The 20,736-nt window shown below is 48.6% G+C and overlaps 2 protein-coding genes across 2 annotated transcripts in view; one reads left to right on the top strand and one right to left on the bottom strand.

Annotated features, from left to right (window-relative positions):
• Window positions 1-3,816, top strand: part of efhc1 (EF-hand domain (C-terminal) containing 1) — a 76,978-nt gene extending 73,162 nt beyond the window's left edge. The window contains exons 9-11 of the mRNA XM_085977090.1: window positions 781-994; window positions 1,791-1,965; window positions 3,415-3,816. Coding sequence (XP_085833216.1) covers window positions 781-994; window positions 1,791-1,965; window positions 3,415-3,706 — 681 coding nt within the window. The 3' untranslated portion in view covers window positions 3,707-3,816. The remainder of the gene's footprint in view (window positions 1-780; window positions 995-1,790; window positions 1,966-3,414) is intronic.
• A 232-nt stretch (window positions 3,817-4,048) lies between these two features.
• tram2 (translocation associated membrane protein 2) overlaps window positions 4,049-20,736 on the bottom strand; it is a 135,965-nt gene continuing 119,277 nt past the window's right edge. The window contains exons 9-10 of the mRNA XM_085978689.1: window positions 5,207-5,370; window positions 4,049-4,942 (exon numbers count right to left, since the gene is read on the bottom strand). Of these exons, the coding sequence (XP_085834815.1) occupies window positions 4,869-4,942; window positions 5,207-5,370 (238 nt within the window). The 3' untranslated portion in view covers window positions 4,049-4,868. The remainder of the gene's footprint in view (window positions 4,943-5,206; window positions 5,371-20,736) is intronic.

Raw genomic sequence — 20,736 nt, 5'->3', positions numbered from 1 at the left:
ATTGCCCTGGATCCCATGGGCTCTTACCTTCTTGACCAGTCTCCCATGTGGGACTTTGTCAAAAGCCTTACTGAAGTCCATGTAGACTACATCAACTGCACTACCCTCATCCACACACCTAGTCACCCCCTCAAAAAATTCAATCAAATGGGTTAGACATGATCTCCCCCTGACAACCCATACTGACTATCCTTGATTAATCCTTGACTCTCCAAGCGGAGACTAACACTGTCCCTCAATTTTTTCCAATAATTTCCCTACCACTGATGTTAGGCTCACTGGGGGGGAAGGGGGAGGGGAGGGGGGAGAGAGGGGAGGGGGGAGAGAGAGGGGAGGGAGGGGAGGGGGGAGGGAGGGGAGAGAGGAGGTGGCGGGTAGAGGGGAGGTGGGAAGGGAGGTGGGGGTAGAGGGGAGGTGGGAGGGGGGGAGGTGGGGGGAGAGAGGAGAGGGGAGGTGGGAAGGGGGTAGAGGGGAGGTGGGAGGGAGAGGGAGGTGGGGGGGGAGAGAGGTGGGGGGGAGGGGAGGTGGGGGGGAGTGGGGAGGAGGGGAGGGAGGTGGGGGGGAGGGGAGGGAGGTGGGGGGGAGGGGAGGTGGGGGGGAGTGGGGAGGGAGGTGGGGGGGAGTGGGGAGGTGGGAGGAGGATCAGCTTACTCAGCACAGGCCAGGGATGGAGCCTGGGCCTTTCCTGCTCTGTGTGGGGTTCAGTCCCACACTAGTCAGATGGTGGGGAATGCCGGCCGGTGCCTGTTGTTAGAGCCGCTCCCTCTCTCTCGTCTGCAGAAGTCCAGGAACCCTGACGATTACAATCGACGGTTTATCCTCAGCTTCCATGTGGCCACTGACAAGATCAGCATCTTCGAACCTCCACTCCGCAACTCCGGGAGAACTGGAGGGAAAATTTTGTCAAAGATAAAGATTCCCAAACCGGGAAGCAATGTGGAAAATCCGGAATTCTACACGGCCAAGGACCTGGCTATCTGTTCGGTTGTTGAAGGTACTCACGGGGAGACTAATAATCGTCAAGGTCAACGTGGGGACATGACCTCCTGGACATGACCCCCTCGTCATGTGACCCGAGGTCAGTGTGGGGACATGACCTCCTGGCCATGTGACCCGAGGTCAGTGTGGGGACATGACCCCCTGGCCATGTAACCCGAGGTCAGTGTTGGTCGTGAACCCCCCAGTAACGTGACCAGAGGTCATCGGGAGAGTAACCCCTAGTCATGTGACACAGGACTCCCAGCAGGTCCTGACCTTTGCCATGGGTGGTGTTTTACTGAGCCAGGGCCAGAGTGACCATTCTCTCTCTCTGGACACGGTGATCATTCTCTCTCTCTCTGGACACGGTGACCATTCTCTCTCTCTGGACACGGTGACCATTCTCTCTCTCTGGACACGGTGACCATTCTCTCTCTCTCTGGACACGGTGACCATTCTCTCTCTCTGGACACGGTGACCATTCTCTCTCTCTCTGGACACGGTGACCATTCTCTCTCTCTCTCTGGACACGGTGACCATTCTCTCTCTCTGGACACGGTGACCATTCTCTCTCTCTGGACACGGTGACCATTCTCTCTCTCTCTGGACACGGTGACCATTCTCTCTCTCTGGACACGGTGACCATTCTCTCTCTCTCTGGACACGGTGACCATTCTCTCTCTCTCTCTGGACACGGTGACCATTCTCTCCGTGTGTTCGCTGCTATCCTTCAGTTTCTGATCCTTGTTCTCCCCCTTTGCCCTAATCACTGCCGCCAACCTCTCTCACGTGAGCTGTGTTTTTCGCTCTAGTTCTTGGTCAGCGTTTCACCATCACCGATGCCGACGAGTATGTCTACAATTTCCTGGAAGAAAATGCTGCCGATTTCCCGCCCGAGACTCTGAACTCGTTCTGGCAGAAGGCACAGGAGAGGAAGGGGCAGGAATCCATGAAAACCCAACAGAAGGAGATGGAGCAGAAAGTCCGGTCAGTCACTCTTTCATTGTTCATTTCCAGTTTAATTCCCTTCCGAGTCCTGCTGATGTACAGCCACTGGGCACCTTCCAGGGCTTCACCAAGTGCCAGTCGGCTATTCAACCAAGTGAGGTTTGACAATGAAGTCCGATCCTGCTCTCACCCACATGTACCCGAGCCAGGTCTCTCCATAGACTCCAGGACACTGTGGGTTTCACATAACTGCCAGTCATCGCCTCACTAGGCTGACACTCCAGTGCAGTGCTGAGGGAGCGCTGCACTGTCAGAGGGGCAGTGCTGAGGGAGCGCTGCACTGTCGGAGGGGCAGTGCTGAGGGAGCGCTGCACTGTCGGAGGGGCAGTGCTGAGGGAGCGCTGCACTGTCGGAGGGGCAGTGCTGAGGGAGCGCTGCACTGTCGGAGGGGCAGTACTGAGGGAGCACTGCACTGTCAGAGGGGCAGTGCTGAGGGAGTGCCGCACTGTCGGAGGGACAGTGCTGAGGGAGCGCTGCACTGTCGGAGGGGCAGTGCTGAGGGAGCGCCGCACTGTCGGAGGGGCAGTACTGAGGGAGCGCCGCACTGTCGGAGGGGCAGTACTGAGGGAGCGCTGCACTGTCGGAGGGGCAGTACTGAGGGAGCGCTGCACTGTCGGAGGGGCAGTACTGAGTGAGTGCTGCACTGTCGGAGGGGCAGTGCTGAGGGAGCGCTGCACTGTCGGAGGGGCAGTACTGAGGGAGCGCTGCACTGTCGGAGGGGCAGTACTGAGGGAGCGCTGCACTGTCGGAGGGGCAGTGCTGAGGGAGCGCTGCACTGTCGGAGGGGCAGTACTGAGGGAGCGCTGCACTGTCGGAGGGGCAGTGCTGAGGGAGCGCTGCACTGTCGGAGGTGCCGTCTTTCAGATGAGACGTTAAACCGAGGCCCCGTCTGCTCTCTCAGGTGGACGTAAAAGATCCCATGGCACTATTTGAAGAAGAGTAGGGGAGTTATCCCCGGCGTCCTGGCCAATATTTATCCCTCAACCAACATAACAAAAACAGCTTATCTGGTCATTTTCACATTGCTGTGTGCAAATTGGCTGCTGCGTTTCCCACATTACAACAGTGACTCCACTTCAAAAGTACCTAATTGGCTGTAAAGCGCTTTGAGATGTCCGGTGGTTGTGAAATGCGCTGTAGAAGTGTAAGTCTGTCTTTCTTTTTTGCCTGGTCCAATGGACAGAGCCAGCCCGCCTGGTGTAGTTCTGCACTGGTCGGCTGCAAGGCGTTCGCTGGTTAGAGTCCAGCAGTACTCCGTGCATATGGGGGTCTCTCATAACGTGGCTGCTGCCCATCCCCCGTCACCGCTGGGAACCCCCTTCACCGTCGGTAATCAGCCACTGGTTAAACCCCCTCACCGCCAGTAATCAACCCCTCCTCCTCACCTGTTACCCTCTCTTGCCACTAATTGTGTTTTTGTTTCTCCAGCTCTGTGTCGTTCAGTGACCAAGACCCAACTGCCGCGGGGACGGGCGGTGAGGACTGTTTGCTGGTGCCATTGGAATGTAGACAATTCCTCAACACCAGACCATCAGAAGCGCAGTACCAGGGAGATAGCGGTGTCCCCCAGGGAGATAACCGTACACCGCAGTACCAGGGAGATAACCGTACACCGCAGTACCAGGGAGATAACCGTACACCGCAGTACCAGGGAGATAACCGTACACCGCAGTACCAGGGAGATAACCGTACACCGCAGTGCGTTCCTGTAGGACCCTGAGATCAACGTGCATCCAAAAACTTTAACTGTCGCTATCAAATAGGAGAAGAACGGCGATCTCTGTAATTGGGAGTGTTACCGAGCTTCAATAAAGTGATATTTCAAACACAGCCTGCAGACTATTGGACGCCGATCTCCGATTTGCCTCTCGTTCGGTAACATTGGGTTCCAGCAACCACGGTCCCCTCACCCACCTCCCAAAAGTGTCCGACAACTGACCTGCCCAGTCTATGCTGAGAGATCAGGGCATTCAACCTCTCCCCAGAGAGAGTGACACCCCCCCTCCCCAAGTGTCAGCAACCAGCCTGAATGTTCAGATACATAAGTTACCAACACACACTCAACATTTAATTTGCACTTTTATTTACAGTTGTGCTCACGGTTTACACGACTGCAGCCCCCAGACTGGTGTCAGTTAGGGTCACAGTGCTGACCCCTGCCGTGATCCAGCAATCACCTGCGCTCTTGGGGAGCTCTGGAGCAGAGCGGCTAAAGGCTTGATCTCAGGGAGCGGGTCGCCCAGCCTCGCCCGTTACCCAGACACAGACATCCTCCCGCAGAGTTATGGGGAGACGGATCCCCGAGGGAGGGGGCACTGTGGCACGGTGACGATCACTGGGTAGGTAGTGAGTGTGCTGCTGGGGCACAGACTGACCCGTGTCCAACTACACAAGCCCCATGCAGCCATGAGTTACACCATTCAGCCACAGAGCATGGTGCTGAGCCCCACACAGAGCAGCAAGAGCCCAGCCTGTGCTGAGTGAGCTGATCTGACCTGGTGTGGGGTAAGGAGGTACAACTGACCAGAGCCTGTGGGGAAGGGTAACTTAGCCTGGGTTCATGCTTCTGCTTAGTGAGTCCTCCTGTAAAGTGTGTGCTTGTTTTGGTGTCGGTTGAGGGGAGGGCTCAATGTCATGACCCCACAGTTGAATACCACACTTTCATCTGAAGAGGGGGAGGGGACGGAGGGGAAACCAAATCCCAGAGGCCGTGTTTGAGGTGAGGAGGCGGGGGGAATTGAAAGAAAATTAACCAACTGGGTGATGCTGGGAATTATTGCCAGGGCTGAAGTGATGCCGTGTGATTGGTCCGTGCACTGTGGTGTTGTTGCCTGGTGGTCTGGTCGCGCCCCCCCCCCTCCCTTCCCCCCCACCACACCGGTTTAGGGTGATCTGGTTTTTCGAGCTCTCGGTGACGCTCCGTTCTCCGATTTGATCAAACCGTTCTCATGGTGACCTGCGAGAGAGAAAGAGGTGGAGTTACTGAGAGCCCAGACCCAGGAAACCCCGAACCCCAAAGCCCAGCCGACCCCCGAACCCCATCCGACCCCCAGCACTGACCTCCAACCCCATCCGACCCCCAGCACTGACCCCCGAACCCCATCCGACCCCCAGCACTGATCCCCGAAACCCACTTGACCCCTCCTGCACTGACTCCCGCCCCCCGCCCCCCACCCTCGGCACGGACCGCTGCCCACCTCCGCCCCCCACCAGCACTGACCTGGCTCCCTGCGCATGACCCTCCCCCTCGTTGCCGTCACTCCAGTGACCTTCCTGCGGGACGCCTGCTCCACTCGGAACTCTCTCCACCGTCGCAGCTGGAAATTAATGAATCGCCACATCATCCAGGCCTGGGTGAGGCACACGGTCACCAGGATACAGAGACTGAGGGGTGGGGGAGGAGAGACTAGTGAGCACAGCAATTGGCCACATCAACCGGGGAGGAGTCATTGAACACATTATCGCACATAAACCATGGGGAGATGGAAAGAGAGAGAGAGAGAGAGGGAGAGAGAGAGCACACCAGGGAGAGAGAGCGAGCGCGCCAGGGAGAGAGACAGACGCCGGCAACACAGACGCAGACACTTAACTGGACCAGCCACATAAATACTGTGGTAACAAGAGCAGGCCAGAGGCTGGGTATTCTGCAGCGAGTGTCTCACCTCCTGACTCCCCAAAGCCTTTCCACCATCTACAAGGCACAAGTCAGGAGTGTGATGGAATACTCTCCACTTGCCTGGATGAGTGCAGCTCCAACAACACTCAAGAAGCTCGACACCATCCAGGACAAAGCAGCCCACTTGATTGGCAGCCCATCCACCACCTTAAACAATCCCTCCCTCCACCACCGGCGTACCGTGGCTGCAGTGTGTACCATCTACAAGATGCACTGCAGCAAATCACCAAGGCTTCTTCGGCAGCACCTCCCAAACCCGCAACCTCTTCCACCTAGAAGGACAAGGGCAGCAGACGCATGGGAACACCGCCACCTCCAAGTTCCCCTCCAAGTCACACACCATCCTGACTTAGAAGTATATCGCCAATCCTTCATCGTCACTGGATCAATATCCTGAAACTCCCTCCCTAACAGCGCTGTGGGAGCACCTTCACCACACGGACTGCAGAGGTACAAGAAGGCGGCTCACCACCGCCTTCTCAAGGGCGACTAGGGATGGGCAATAAATGCCGGCCTTGCCAGCGACGCCCACATCCCATAAACGAATAAAAAAAAGACACATAGGCAGAATGGGAGCGAGAGACGGACAGAGAGAATGGGAGAGTGACTTGCCTAAGTCCGAAATTAGAGTCTTAAACTTAAATAAAGCCAATTATATAGGTATGAGGGGCGAGTTGGCGAAGATAGATTGGAAAAATAGATTAAAAGGTATGGTGGTAGATAAGCAGTGGCTAGCATTTAAAGAAATATTTCATAATTCTCAACAAAAATACATTCCATTGAGAAACAAACTTCACGGGAAAAGTGATCCAACCGTGGTTAACTAAAGAGAAGTTAAGGACAGCATTAGATGAAAGAAGAAGCTTATAATGTTGCAAAGAATAATAGTAAGCCTGAGGATTGGGAGAGTTGCAGAAACCAGCAAAGGTTGACCAAAAAATGGATAAAAAGGGAAAATTAGAAAGAGAAAACTAGCAAGAAATATAAAAGCAGATTGTAAGAACTTCTACAAGTATGTAAAAAGGAAGAGAGTAGCAAAAGTAAACATTGGTCCCTTAGAGGCTGAGACAGGAGAAATTATTATGGGGAATAAGGAAATGGCAGAAACGTTAAACAAATATTTTGTATCTGTCTTCACAGTAGAAAACACAAAAATCATACCAAAAATGGTGGGGAACCAAGGGTCTAATGAAGGTGAGGAACTTAACGTAATTAATATAAGTAGAGAAAAAGTACTAGAGAAACTAATGGGACTAAAAGCCGACAAATCCCCTGGACCTGACGGCCTACATCCTTAGGTTCTAAAAGAAGTGGTTAAAGAGATAGTGGATGGATTGGTTTTGATCTTCCAAAATTCCCTAGATTTAGAATGGTCCCAGCGGATTGGAAGGTCACAAATGTAACACCGCTATTCAAGAAAGGAGGGAGAGAAAAAACAGGGAACTACAGGCCAGTTAGCCTGACATCAGTCGTCGGGACAATGTTGGAATCCATTGTTAAGGAAGTGGAATCAGGGCACTTAGAAAATCATAACATGATTAGGCAGAGTCAACATGGTTTTATGAAAGGGAAATCCTGTTTGACAAATTTATTAGAGTTTTTTGAAGATGCAACTAGCAGGGTGGATAAAGGGGAACCAGTGGATGTAGTATATCTGGATTTCCAAAAGGCATTCAATAAGGTGCCACATAAAAGGTTATTACACAAGATTAGGGCTCATGGGGTTGGGGGTAATATAGTAGCATGGATAGAGGATTGGTTAACAGACAGAAAACAGAGAGCAGGGATAAACGGGTCTTTTTCAGGTTGGCAGGCTGTACCTAGTGGGGTGCCGCAAGGATCAGTGTTGGGGCCTCAGCTATTCACAATCTATATTAGTGACCTAGATGAAGGGACCGAGTGTAATGTATCCAAGTTTGCTGATGATTCAAAGCTAGGTGGGACAGTAAGCTGTGAGGAGAACACACAGAATCTGCAAAGGGTTATAGATAAACTAAGTGAGTGGGCAGTAAGGTGGCAGATGGAGTATAATGTAGGGAAATGTGAGGTTATTCACTTTGGTAGGAAGAATAGAAAAACAATATTTTTTAAATGGTGAGAAACTTTCAAATGTAGGTGTTGCATGAGGACTCCCAAATCTCTCTCAAGAAACACAGAAAGCGAGCATACAGGTACAGCAAGCAATAAGGAAGGCAAATGGCATGTTGGCCTTTATTGCAAGTGGTTGGAGTATAAGAGTAAGGAAGTCTTGCTACAATTGTACAGGGCCTTGGTGAGACCACACCTGGAGTACTGTGCACAGTTCTGGTCTCCTTATCTAAGGAAGAATATACTTGTATATCCTAGGGGAATCAAGGGATATGGAGATCGGGTGGGAAAGTGGAGTTGAGGTCGATGATCAGCCATGATTGTATTGCATGGCAGAGCAGGCTTGAAGGGCTGTATGGCTGACTCCTGCTCTTATTTCTTATGTTATGAGAGAGAGAAAAAGAACAGGGGAGAGCGAGAGCGGGAGCATGGGGGAGCGAGGGGAGGGAGCGAATGAGAGACTGGGAGAGAGAGAGAGAGAGAGAGAGAGAGAGACTGGGAGAGAGAGAGAGACTGGGGAGAGAGAGAGAGACTGGGGGAGAGAGAGAGAGAGAGAGAGACTGGGGGAGAGAGAGAGAGAGAGAGACTGGGGGAGAGAGAGAGAGAGACTGGGGGAGAGAGAGAGACTGGGGAGAGAGAGAGAGAGACTGGGAGAGAGAGACTGGGAGAGAGAGACTGGGAGAGAGAGACTGGGAGAGAGAGAGAGAGAGACTGGGAGAGAGAGACCAGCCACCAGGCGAGCCCTACCCAGACTACTGTTACCCAGTCTGAAAAACCAGCCCCTCAGGCGGTCCTGCTGACCGACTCCAACGGAAAGTTTCTGGACCCCCAGAGGCTGTTCCCAGACCATCAAGTCCTGAAAAAATGGTGCAGCAACACAGGCCAAGCAATGAAGATCCTGAACAAAGAATCCCTTGGAAGCCCCAAATGGATTGTGATCCACACAGGCACGAACGACCTACGCACCCTACAGGAAGGCACGGCTTGGGCGGTGAGCAGGATGGCAGAAAAGGCCAGCAGGGAATTCCCCGAGGCGCGGATCGTGATCTCCACACTACTGCCCAGAAAGGACACCCCAGCCTATATAATCCACAACACCAACAGGGAGATCGACACGAGATGTTCTGTTCTCCCCAACGTCTCCCTGGCCCATCATCCAAACATCAACACAAGGGACCTCTATGACGAAATACATCTACTCAAACAGCGGATGTGGGTCTTCGCAAGAAACCTCATAAACACTGCCAAAAGACGCAGCCCTCCCACCCCCTCTACCATTGGGAGCCCAAACAGGACCACCAATGTCCCCCACCCCCCTTTACAAAACCAACAACAGAACCGTGCTTTTATACCTGACCCAAGACCCCCCTCTAGACCACAGACTGTAGACCAAGAACTGAGAAAGATCATGACGATGCTGAACAGCCTGATAGAAAGCCGGAGAAATTATTAATATTGTTATTTATCATTATCATTATTGTTATCTTATCAGTATTATTAGATAGATATATGTGCATGCCTCATGAAATTTATACTAAATCATCATTTAGCATTATAGAAAATAGTGTTTCCACACTCATCCCACAAAATAGGTCCATTTTATTTCGTTTTATTGAACTATATAAATGCGTTCTTTCCACATAAGCTGCTGGAATATCCAGGGCCTCCGCTCCTCAACTTTTGGGATGAAGAGTACAGACCCTGAATTCCTAAAAGCTATAAAAGACATTGATATAATTGTGTTAACAGAAACATGGTGCCAAAAGGACATGCCGACCCACTGTCCTCCAATGTACCATGAAATCATTGTGCCCTCAGTAAAGAACACTAAAACACGCAAGGGCAGAACCTCCGGGGGAATATTGGTGTGGTATAAGGGAGAACTGGACAAACACATCTCACCGGTAAAACAGGGGAAATCACACGTATGGCTAAAACTAGATAAAAATATAGGAATAGCAAAAAAAGATGTTTACTTATGTGCGATCTACATACCTCCAATAGATTCGCCATATTTCGAAGAGGAGTTATTTGATACTCTCCACATGGAAATCAGCCATTTCCAGGCCCAAGGAAAGGTGATAATATGTGGGGACCTAAATGCAAGGACCGGTTGTGAACCTGACTTCATAGACCCACAGGGAAACAACCATGTGTTTGGCCAGACCCCTTTAGATGTCACACCAGCCATCGCAAATCGGAACAACCTTGATCGTGAAATAAATAAAAGCGGTAGGGAGGTAGTGCAACTCTGCCGAGCCTTAGGCCTGTACATAGTTAATGGTAGGTTCAGAGGGGACTCCCAAGGGAGACTCACATACTCCTCAACTCTTGGGTCTAGTGTGGTGGACTATACAATCACTGACCTGGACCCCTGCGATATCAACGCATTCACTGTCAGGCAGCAATCCCCCCTCTCAGACCATAACCAAATAAATGTGTACCTTAAACTTTCTGCCCAAACTACAGACACAAAAAAGGAACACAGTAAGCTACATAAAATAAACCAGACATACAGATGGGCCCCAGACAGTGGAGATAAATTCATCACAGCACTAAATTCACCTGATCTCACAAGTAAAATTTCAAAATTTAAAGAAAATCTATATGAGATCACCAGAGATGGTGTAAACACGGCCATAGAGGATATAAATATGATCTTCCATGAGGCAGCTGTAAAAGCCGACCTCGTGAAACAGAAGAGGAAGAGTCACAAAAGACAAAATAAAAATATGAAATGGTTTGACCACGAATGCAAAAATGCCAGAAAAGACCTGAGAAAAATATCAAACCAAAAGCATCGGCAACCAAACAATCCGGACCTACGTACTAGATACAATGAAACCCTCAAAAGATATAAACACACCATTAGGAACAAAACACAAAACTATACCCACAAAATACTCGAAGAAATTGAAAACTCCACCAATCCAAAACAATTCTGGGAAATGTGGAATAACCTGAGTACAACACAATTGCAAGCATTACCAATCTAAGATGGCGACATCTGGAGAACACATTTTGAAAACCTCTACAAAGACATCCCAATAAACAAAACAAACCCAAGTCAACATCAGGTCACAGAAAAACTCCACACATTAGAAGCAACAATTAAAGACAACCAAAACCCTCTAGACTCCCCAATCACATGGAAAGAACTGGCCACAAAAACAAAATCTCTCCACCTAAAGAAAGCCTGTGGCCCAGACAACATCAAAAATGAAATGCTAAAGTTCAGCAATATGGAGATGCAGGGTGCGATACTCAAACTATTCAACATCATATTACGCTCAGGCTGTTTTCCCGATATCTGGTGCCAAGGACTAATCTCCCCCATATATAAAAGTGGAAACAAATCAGACCCAAATAACTACCGCGGCATCTGTGTCAACAGTTGTCTAGGGAAGTTATTCTGCAGTATTCTAAATAGTAGATTACTTGATTTTCTTAACAAACATAATATCCTCAGAAAAAACCAAATAGGCTTTCTTCCAAAACACCGCACCGCCGACCAGATCTATACCCTTCACACCCTCATTGAAAAACATAAACACCAAACAAAAAATGGGAAAATATTCGCCTGTTTCATCGACTTCAAGAAAGCCTTTGACTCTATATGGCACGAAGGGCTCTATTATAAACTTCTTCAGTGTGGAATAGGGAGCAAAGTCTATGACCTTATTAAATCAATGTATCTGAAAAACAAATGCGGGGTCAAAATTGGAGACAAACGCACCGATTTCTTCACCCAGAGAAGAGGCGTCCGGCAGGGCTGCAATTTGAGCCCGACCCTGTTCAACATATACATAAATGAATTAGCAGACATGCTGGAGCAAAGCGAGTCACCAGGTCTCCGTCTCCTGGATGGAGAAGTGAAGTCCCTGTTCTATGCGGACGACCTGGTTCTGCTGTCTCCCACAGAACAGGGATTACAGCAACAACTAGACCTACTCGACAAATACTGCCAAAATTGGGCTCTAACAGTAAATCTAAAGAAAACCAACATCATGATTTTTCAGAAAAGACCCAGATGTCAGGAAAACAAATACCAGTTTACCCTCAGTGATACCACTATAGGACACACTATGAGCTACACCTACCTTGGTCTAACTATTACAGCATCAGGGAGCTTCAGCATAGCAGTGAATGCACTAAAAGAAAAAGCCCGAAGAGCCCTATATGCAATAAAAAGAAAATTCTACAACATCCAAATCCCAATCAAAATCTGGCTCAAAATATTTGACAGCATAATCCTGCCCATTGCACTGTACGGTAGTGAAGTATGGGGCCCGCTAAATCACCAAAGCTACACTAAATGGGAAAAACACACAATAGAAGCCCTACATGCAGAATTCTGCCGAAGCATCCTTCGCACCCAAAGAAAAACGCCAACAAATGCATGCAGAGCCGAACTAGGCAGATACCCACTGATAATAAACATCCAAAAACAAGCACTAAACTTCCTAAATCACCTCAAATCTAGCTCCCCAGACACCCTTCATTTCAAAGCCTTTCAGACCCAAGAGCTAAACCCAGAAAAGAGTCCCCTGAGTCAGCTGCTACTGAAACTAAGTACTCAGCCGGACCCTGACCAGCCCCAGACCAACACAGCCATCCAAACACCAATCCGAGTGAACCAAATCATTAAACAATGCAAAGAAACCTACCTGGAACATTGGAACAAAATAACCGAAAGCCAAAGCAGATTAGAATGTTACCGGGCCCTAAAAAGAGAATATAAACTGGCAGACTACCTCACGACCATCAGAGACACAAAACAGAGACAGACCCTCACCAGGTACAGACTAAGCGACCACCAACTGGAAATTGAAAAAGGCAGATACAAGAAATCCTGGCAGCCTAGAGAGAATAGAATATGCGATCAATGTCTGGCTGGCGAGGTTGAAACAGAAATGCATTTCCTCCTAAAATGCGAAAAATTCAACACATCAAGAAACATATTATTCAACAAGCTAAGCCAAACAACCCCAGATTTCAAAGAATTGGATGATCTGTCAAAATTGAGATTAGTCCTAGGAGAAGGAGACAGACCATACCTTGGGGCCAAATATGTAACAACATGTCACAACCTGAGGACTGTTTAAAAGTAAGACTGTTTAAAATTAATATTGAACGTACCAAATGAAGTAGAAAGACTGTTTAAAATTAATATTGTTTAAAAGTAATATTGTATGTACCCAACAAATGTCAAATCGATTGACACCTACAGAATGTTGGAAAACTGTACCTTTTTGCTATGTAAGCTTTGGCAATATGGTTCTCTGTAAACTTTTATGCCAATAAAGCATTTGAACTGAAACTGAACTGAACTGAGAGACTGGGAGAGAGAGAGAGAGAGAGAGAGAGAGACTGGGAGAGAGAGAGAGAGAGACTGGGAGAGAGAGAGAGAGAGACTGGGATGAGAGAGAGAGAGAGAGACTGGGAGAGAGAGAGAGAGAGACTGGGAGAGAGAGAGAGACTGGGAGAGAGAGAGAGAGAGAGACTGGGAGAGAGAGAGAGACTGGGAGAGAGAGAGAGAGAGAGAGAGAGAGAGACTGGGAGAGAGAGAGAGAGAGAGACTGGGAGAGAGAGACTGGGAGAGAGAGAGAGAGAGACTGGGAGAGAGAGAGAGAGAGACTGGGAGAGAGAGAGAGAGGAGAGACTGGGAGAGAGAGAGAGAGACTGGGAGAGAGAGAGAGAGAGAGAGAGAGAGACTGGGAGAGAGAGAGAGAGAGAGAGAGAGAGAGACTGGGAGAGAGAGAGAGAGAGAGATGAGAGAGAGACTGGGAGAGAGAGAGAGAGAAACTGGGAGAGAGAGAGAGAGACTGGGAGAGAGAGAGAGAGAGACTGGGAGAGAGAGGGAGAGAGAGACTGGGAGAGAGAGAGAGAGAGAGACTGGGAGAGAGAGAGAGAGAGAGAGAGAGACTGGGAGAGAGAGAGAGAGAGAGACTGGGAGAGAGAGAGAGACTGGGAGAGAGAGAGAGAGAGAGAGACTGGGAGAGAGAGAGAGACTGGGAGAGAGAGAGAGAGAGAGGGATTACAGCAACAACTAGACCTACTCGACAAATACTGCCAAAATTGGGCTCTAACAGTAAATCTAAAGAAAACCAACATCATGATTTTCAAAAAAGGCCCAGATGTCATGCAGAGCCGAACTAGGCAGATACCCACTGATAATAAACATCCAAAAACGAGCACTAAACTTCCTAAATCACCTCAAATCTAGCTCCCCAGACACCCTTCATTTCAAAGCCTTTCAGACCCAAGAGCTAAACCCAGAAAAGAGTCCCCTGAGTCAGCTGCTACTGAAACTAAGTACTCAGCCGGACCCTGACCAGCCCCAGACCAACACAGCCGTCCAAACACCAATCCGAGTGAACCAAATCATTAAAAAAATGCAAAGAAACCTACCTGGAACATTGGAACAAAATAACCGAAAGCCAAAGCAGATTAGAATGTTACCGGGCCCTAAAAAGAGAATATAAACTGGCAGACTACCTCACGACCATCAGAGACACAAAACAGAGACAGACCCTCACCAGGTACAGACTAAGCGACCACCAACTGGAAATTGAAAAAGGCAGATACAAGAAATCCTGGCAGCCTAGAGAGAATAGAATATGCGATCAATGTCTGGCTGGCGAGGTTGAAACAGAAATGCATTTCCTCCTAAAATGCGAAAAATTCAACACATCAAGAAACATATTATTCAACAAGCTAAGCCAAACAACCCCAGATTTCAAGGAATTGGATGATCTGTCAAAATTGAGATTAGTCTTAGGAGAAGGAGACAGACCATACCTTGGGGCCAAATATGTAACAACATGTCACAACCTGAGGACTGTTTAAAATTAAGACTGTTTAAAATTAATATTGAACGTACCAAATGAAGTACAAAGACTGTTTAAAATTAATATTGTTTAAAAGTAATATTGTATGTACCCAACAAATGTCAAATCGATTGACACCTACAGAATGTTAGAAAACTGTACCTTTTTGCAATGTAAGCTTTGGCAATATGGTTCTCTGTAAACTTTCATGCCAATAAAGCATTTGAATTGAAATTGAATTGAATGGGAGAGAGAGAGAGAGAGAGAGACTGGGAGAGAGAGAGAGACTGGGAGAGAGAGAGAGAGAGAGAGACTAGGAGAGAGAGAGAGAGAGAGAGAGAGACTGGGAGAGAGAGAGAGAGACTGGGAGAGAGAGAGAGAGAGAGAGAGAGAGAGACTGGGAGAGAGAGAGAGAGAGAGAGAGAGAGACTGGGAGAGAGAGAGAGAGACTGGGGGAGAGAGAGAGAGAGACTGGGAGAGAGAGAGAGAGAGAGAGAGAGAGAGAGGGCTGCAATTTGAGCCCGACCCTGTTCAACATATACATAAATGAATTAGCAGACATGCTGGAGCAAAGCGAGTCACCGGGTCTCTGTCTCCTGGATGGAGAAGTGAAATCCCTGTTCTATGCGGACAACCTGGTTCTGCTGTCTCCCACAGAACAGGGATTACAGCAACAACTAGACCTACTCGACAAATACTGCCAAAACTGGGCTCTAACAGTAAATCTAAAGAAAACCAACATCATGATTTTTCAAAAAAGGCCCAGGTGTCAGGAAAAGAAATACCAGTTTACTCTCAGTGATACCATCATAGGACACACTATGAGCTACACTTACCTTGGTCTAACCATTACAGCATCAGGGAGCTTCAGCATAGCAGTGAATGCGCTAAAAGAAAAAGCCCGAAGAGCCCTATATGCAATAAAAAGAAAATTCTACAACATCCAAATCCCAATCAAAATCTGGCTCAAAATATTTGACAGCATAATCCTGCCCATTGCGCTGTACGGTAGTGAAGTATGGGGCCCGCTAAATCACCATAGCTACACTAAATGGGAAAAACACACAATAGAAGCCCTACATGCAGAATTTTGCCGAAGCATCCTTCGCACCCAAAGGAAAACACCAACACATGCATGCAGAGCCGAACTAGGCAGATACCCACTGATAATAAACATCCAAAAACGAGCACTAAAATTCCTAAATCACCTCAAAACTAGCTCCCCAGACACCCTTCATTTTAAAGCCTTCCAGACCCAAGAGCTAAACCCAGAAAAGAGTCCCCTGAGTCAGCTGCTACTGAAACTAAGTACTCCTACTCAGCCGGACCCTGACCAGTCCCAGACCAACACAGTGAACCAAATCATTAAACAATGCAAAGAAACCTACCTGGAACATTGGAACAAAATAACCGAAAGCCAAAGCAGATTAGAATGTTACCGGGCCCTAAAAAGAGAATATAAACTGGCAGACTATCTCTCGACCATCAGAGACACAAAACAGAGACAGACCCTCACCAGGTACAGACTAAGCGACCACCAACTGGAAATTGAAAAAGGCAGATACAAGAAATCCTGGCAGCCCAGAGAGAATAGAATATGCGATCAATGTCTGACCGGCGAGGTTGAAACAGAAATGCATTTCCTCCTAAAATGCGAAAAATTCAACACATCAAGAAACATATTATTTAACAAGCTCAGCCAAACAACCCCAGATTTCAAGGATTTGGATGACCTGTCAAAATTAAGATTAGTCCTGGGAGAAGGAGACAGACCATACCTTGGTGCCCAATATGTAACAACATGTCACAACCTGAGGACTGTTTAAAATTAATATTGAATGTACCCAATGATGTACAAAGACTGTTTAAATTAATATTGTTTAAAAGTAATATTGTATGTACCGAACAAGGGTCAAAATTGTTTGACACCGACAGAATGTTGGAAAACTGTACTTTTTTGTTGTGTAAGCTTTGCAATATGGTTCTCTGTAAACTTTCATGCCAATAAAGCATTTGAATTGAATTGAATTGAGAGAGAGAGAGAGAGAGAGACTGGGAGAGAGAGAGAGAGAGAGAGAGAGAGACTGGGAGGGAGAGAGAGAGAGAGAGAGACTGGGCGAGAGAGAGAGAGAGAGAGAGACTGGGAGAGAGAGAGAGAGACTGGGAGAGAGAGACTGGGAGAGGGAGAGAGGGAGAGGGAGAGAGAGAGAGAGAGAGAGACTGGGAGAGAGAGACTGGGAGGGAGAGAGAGAGAGAGACGGAGAGAGAGACTGGGAGAGAGAGAGAGACTGGGAGAGAGAGAGACTGGGAGAGAGAGAGACTGGGAGAGAGAGAGAGACTGGGAGAGAGAGAGAGAGACTGGGAGAGAGAGAAAGACTGGGAGAGAGAGAGAGAGAGAGAGACTGGGAGAGAGAGACTGGGAGGGAGAGAGAGAGAGAGAGACGGAGAGAGAGACTGGGAGAGAGAGAGAGAGAGAGAGAGAGAGACTGGGGGAGAGAGAGACTGGGAGGGAGAGAGAGAGAGAGAGAGACGGAGAGAGAGACTGGGAGAGAGAGAGAGACTGGGAGAGAGAGAGACTGGGAGAGAGAGACTGGGAGAGAGAGACTGGGAGAGAGACTGGGACAGCCTGAGCCCGGGGAAAGCCCGAGGGGCAGGGCTGAGACTGAGGCCCAGGGACCGCGGGGTCGGAGAGGGGGGAGCGGGAAACAGCGGCTTCCAGACCCAGACCGGGAGGGGCGGCCTGAGCCTGGAGAGTGAGGACGGGGCCTGGAGAGTGCCAGGTGGTGAGGGAGCCCCCCAATTCTGACCAGGCACACACCCTGGGGCCCCACTGCTCCATGGTACAATTGACCAGCCCCAGTGTAACTACCAGAGAGAAAGCCACACACACTCTCCCCACCACTTGCAGCTCACCAGGAGTAAAGCAGCCTAACCAGGAGGTGAATGAGCCCCCCAGTTCTGACCAGGCACACACCCTGGGGCCCCACAGCTCCCTGGTACAATTACAGGAGCAGTTCACCCAGCTGGAGATAGAGCTGGTTAAGCTTAAAGAGGATGTCCTTAAACTGAAAAGCGATCAAGAAAGCAGCATTTCAGCACTGAAGCAAGAACAAAAGCAAGAGAGGGAGAGCCACAAGAGAGAGCTGACTTTACTTGGGAAGCAGGTGAAAGAGCTGCAGAAAGACAGGGAGAGCTACAGGGGAGAGATAGCGGCATTGGCCCAGCAGCTAGAGGCCAGAGACAAGACAGTGCAGAGCCCTACTGAGCAGCTGCACTTTTCCACAGAGCAACAGCAGAAGACCCACACTACAGGGAGTGCCACACAGACCAACCAGCACAATGAAGCCTAATATGCCCCCCCCACTTTGGAACCAAAGCTGAGCCGCTCACAAGAGGAGCGCACACACCAGACACGACCCCCCCCAGTCCAACACACAACCGGTGAGTCCAGGCGAGAGTCACCAGCCAGTAAACACCAACAAGGCTGACATCGTAATACTCATGGACTCAAATGGGAGATTCCTCCTGGAGAAAAAGCTCTTCCCTAAACATAAAGTAGACAAGATCTGGTGCCCAACATCAGACAAAGCCCTGAAATTGTTGACCACAACCCGATTAGGCTCCCTGCAACACATCATAATACACACCGGCACAAATGACCTAAAGGCCCAGCAGAAAAGGGTGGAAACGTTGCTCCGAACAGTGATTGAGAAGGCAAGCACCACTTTCTCAAACACTAGAATCACTGTTTCCACATTGTTGCCGAGAAAAGACTTTAACCACAGTACAATCCACGAGATAAATGCTAGCATAGCAAGAGATTGTGAATTAAAACAAATCGTGCACCTGGCCCAACATCCCACCCTCGATGTGGAATGTCTTCGCGACCACGTCCATCTCCACAAGGAGCTAGTGCCGGTCTTTGCTAAGGCCCTGAAGGACGTCGCTCTTAACCAGGTCCACAACCAGACTCCAAGAGGACACCAGAGACCAGCGGGGTACAGCCCAGGACCACTACATAGACCACCACCACACCAACCAGGACCAGAGAGGATCCCCACATACACGCCATCAGAGCACAACACCAATGTCCGACCTGCACCACTCCTGCCCTACAGGGGAGCGGGACCACCCCAGCCCGGCAGAGGGAGAGGTGCTCAGGATATAAGCACGGTGGCATAGTGGTTAGCACTGTTGCCTCACAGCGCCAGGGACCCGGGTTCAAATCCGGCCTCGGGTGACTGTCTGTGTGGAGTTTGCACATTCTCCCCGTGTTTGCGTGGGTTTCCTCCGGGTGCTCCGGTTTCCTCCCACAGTCCAAAGATGTGCGGGTTAGGTTGATTGGCCATGATAAAAATTGGCCCTTAGTGTTAGGGGGGATTAAATACGTGGGGTTACGGGGTTACGGGGATAGGGCTTGGGTGGGATGGCTGTCGGTGTAGGGACCGGGTGCTAGAGTTTGGATGATCAGCCATGATCTCATTGAATGGCGGAGCGGGCTCGAAGGGCCGAATGGCCTACTCCTGCTCCTATCTTCTATGTTTCTATGTAAGCAATACTACAGGCAGAGACAATCCATTGAGAGACATAAAGCAGATGCTCAGCATCATCTGCTCCCGCCTTATGGATCAGGAAGCATAATGACTAGTTGTTAGAAAGAGTTGCAGCTATATATTCTCAGCATTTATAGACACTTGAAATGTTCTTTTTTCCTCATTTAACACGACAAACACACACACACCTATCACAGTAAAAGACCAATCTTAGCATGAAATCCTTGTGCATCTCAACCTGGAATATCCAAGGCCTACGCTCTTCTGTGCTTGGCCTGAAGAGCAGGAACTCAGAGTTCCTAGATGAAATCAAAGATCTGGACATTATCTTTTTGCAAGAAACCTGGTGTAGAGGAGAAGGGCCCACTGGTTGTCCCCCTGGGTACACAGAGCTGGTGGTCCCCTCCAATAAACTGCCAGGAGTAACCCAGGGCAGAGACTCTGGAGGCATACTGATTTGGTTTAAAGCAGAGCTTAGGAATTACATTGAATTTATAAAAAAGGGCGAAAACCACTTATGGCTCAAGATTAAGAAAGACATCATTTCTAGCATGCAAAATGTTTTCATTTGCGCAATCTATATCCCCCCTATAGAATCCCCGTACTTCAAAGAGGACACCTTCTCCAACATTGAGAGGGAGATTATCCAATTCCAGGCCCAGGGAAGTGTGTTGATCTGTGGTGACCTCAACTCAAGAACTGGTGAAGAACCAGACTTTACCAGTACTCAGGGGAATAATTACATATTTGGGAATAACCAGTTTGATCTCCCTTTTCATTTACACAGGAATAACTACGACAAACAGACAAATACAAACGGAAAACAGCTCCTGCAGCTCTGTCGAAGCCTGGGTCTGTACATTGTCAATGGTAGGTTCAGAGGAGACTCCCTAGGAAGATCAACCTATTCCTCACCTCTTGGCATCAGCACCGTAGACTATATGATTACAGATCTGGACCCATCCTCTTTCAGAGCATTCACAGTCAAACCACTAACATCACTGTCAGATCACAGCCAAATTACTGCGTATCTTAAAAGGACAGAAACAACCAACACAGAAACACAGCCCAGTAAGCTGTACAACGTTAAAAAATCCTACAGATGGGCCCAAAACAACACGGAAAAATACCAGAAAGCAATTAGCAGTCAATCAACTCAATCTCTCTTGGACACCTTTCTGGAAAACACATACACTCACAATAAAGAAGGCGTAAACCTGGCAGTGAATAACCTAAATAATATTTTTGATAATTTGGCATCAATGTCGAACCTGAAATCTCGCAAGAGTAAACCCAAAACCATGAAAAATGGTTTGATTCAGACTGTCATAACATGAGGAAAAAACTGAGAAAAATATCAAACCAAAAACACAGACAACCAGAAAACGAGGAATTACGCCTTACTTATTGTCAGGCACTAACACAATACAAAAACACACTCAGAACCAAGATATAACAGTATATTAAGAATAAACTCAGCTCCATTGAGGAATCTATTGATTCTAATTGTTTCTGGGACAACTGGAATGCATTACACAAAAAACAACACGACGAATTGCCCATTCAAAATGGAGACACATGGGAAAACCATTTTGAAAAATTA

This window comes from Somniosus microcephalus, chromosome 3 (genome assembly GCF_052327205.1).
Source record: "Somniosus microcephalus isolate GS21.2 chromosome 3, FLI_Smic_1.0, whole genome shotgun sequence".
Classification (NCBI taxonomy): Eukaryota; Metazoa; Chordata; class Chondrichthyes; order Squaliformes; family Somniosidae; genus Somniosus; species Somniosus microcephalus.
The sequence above is the reverse complement of the archived record's forward strand: the minus strand, read 5'-3'. Positions and strand labels throughout refer to the sequence as shown.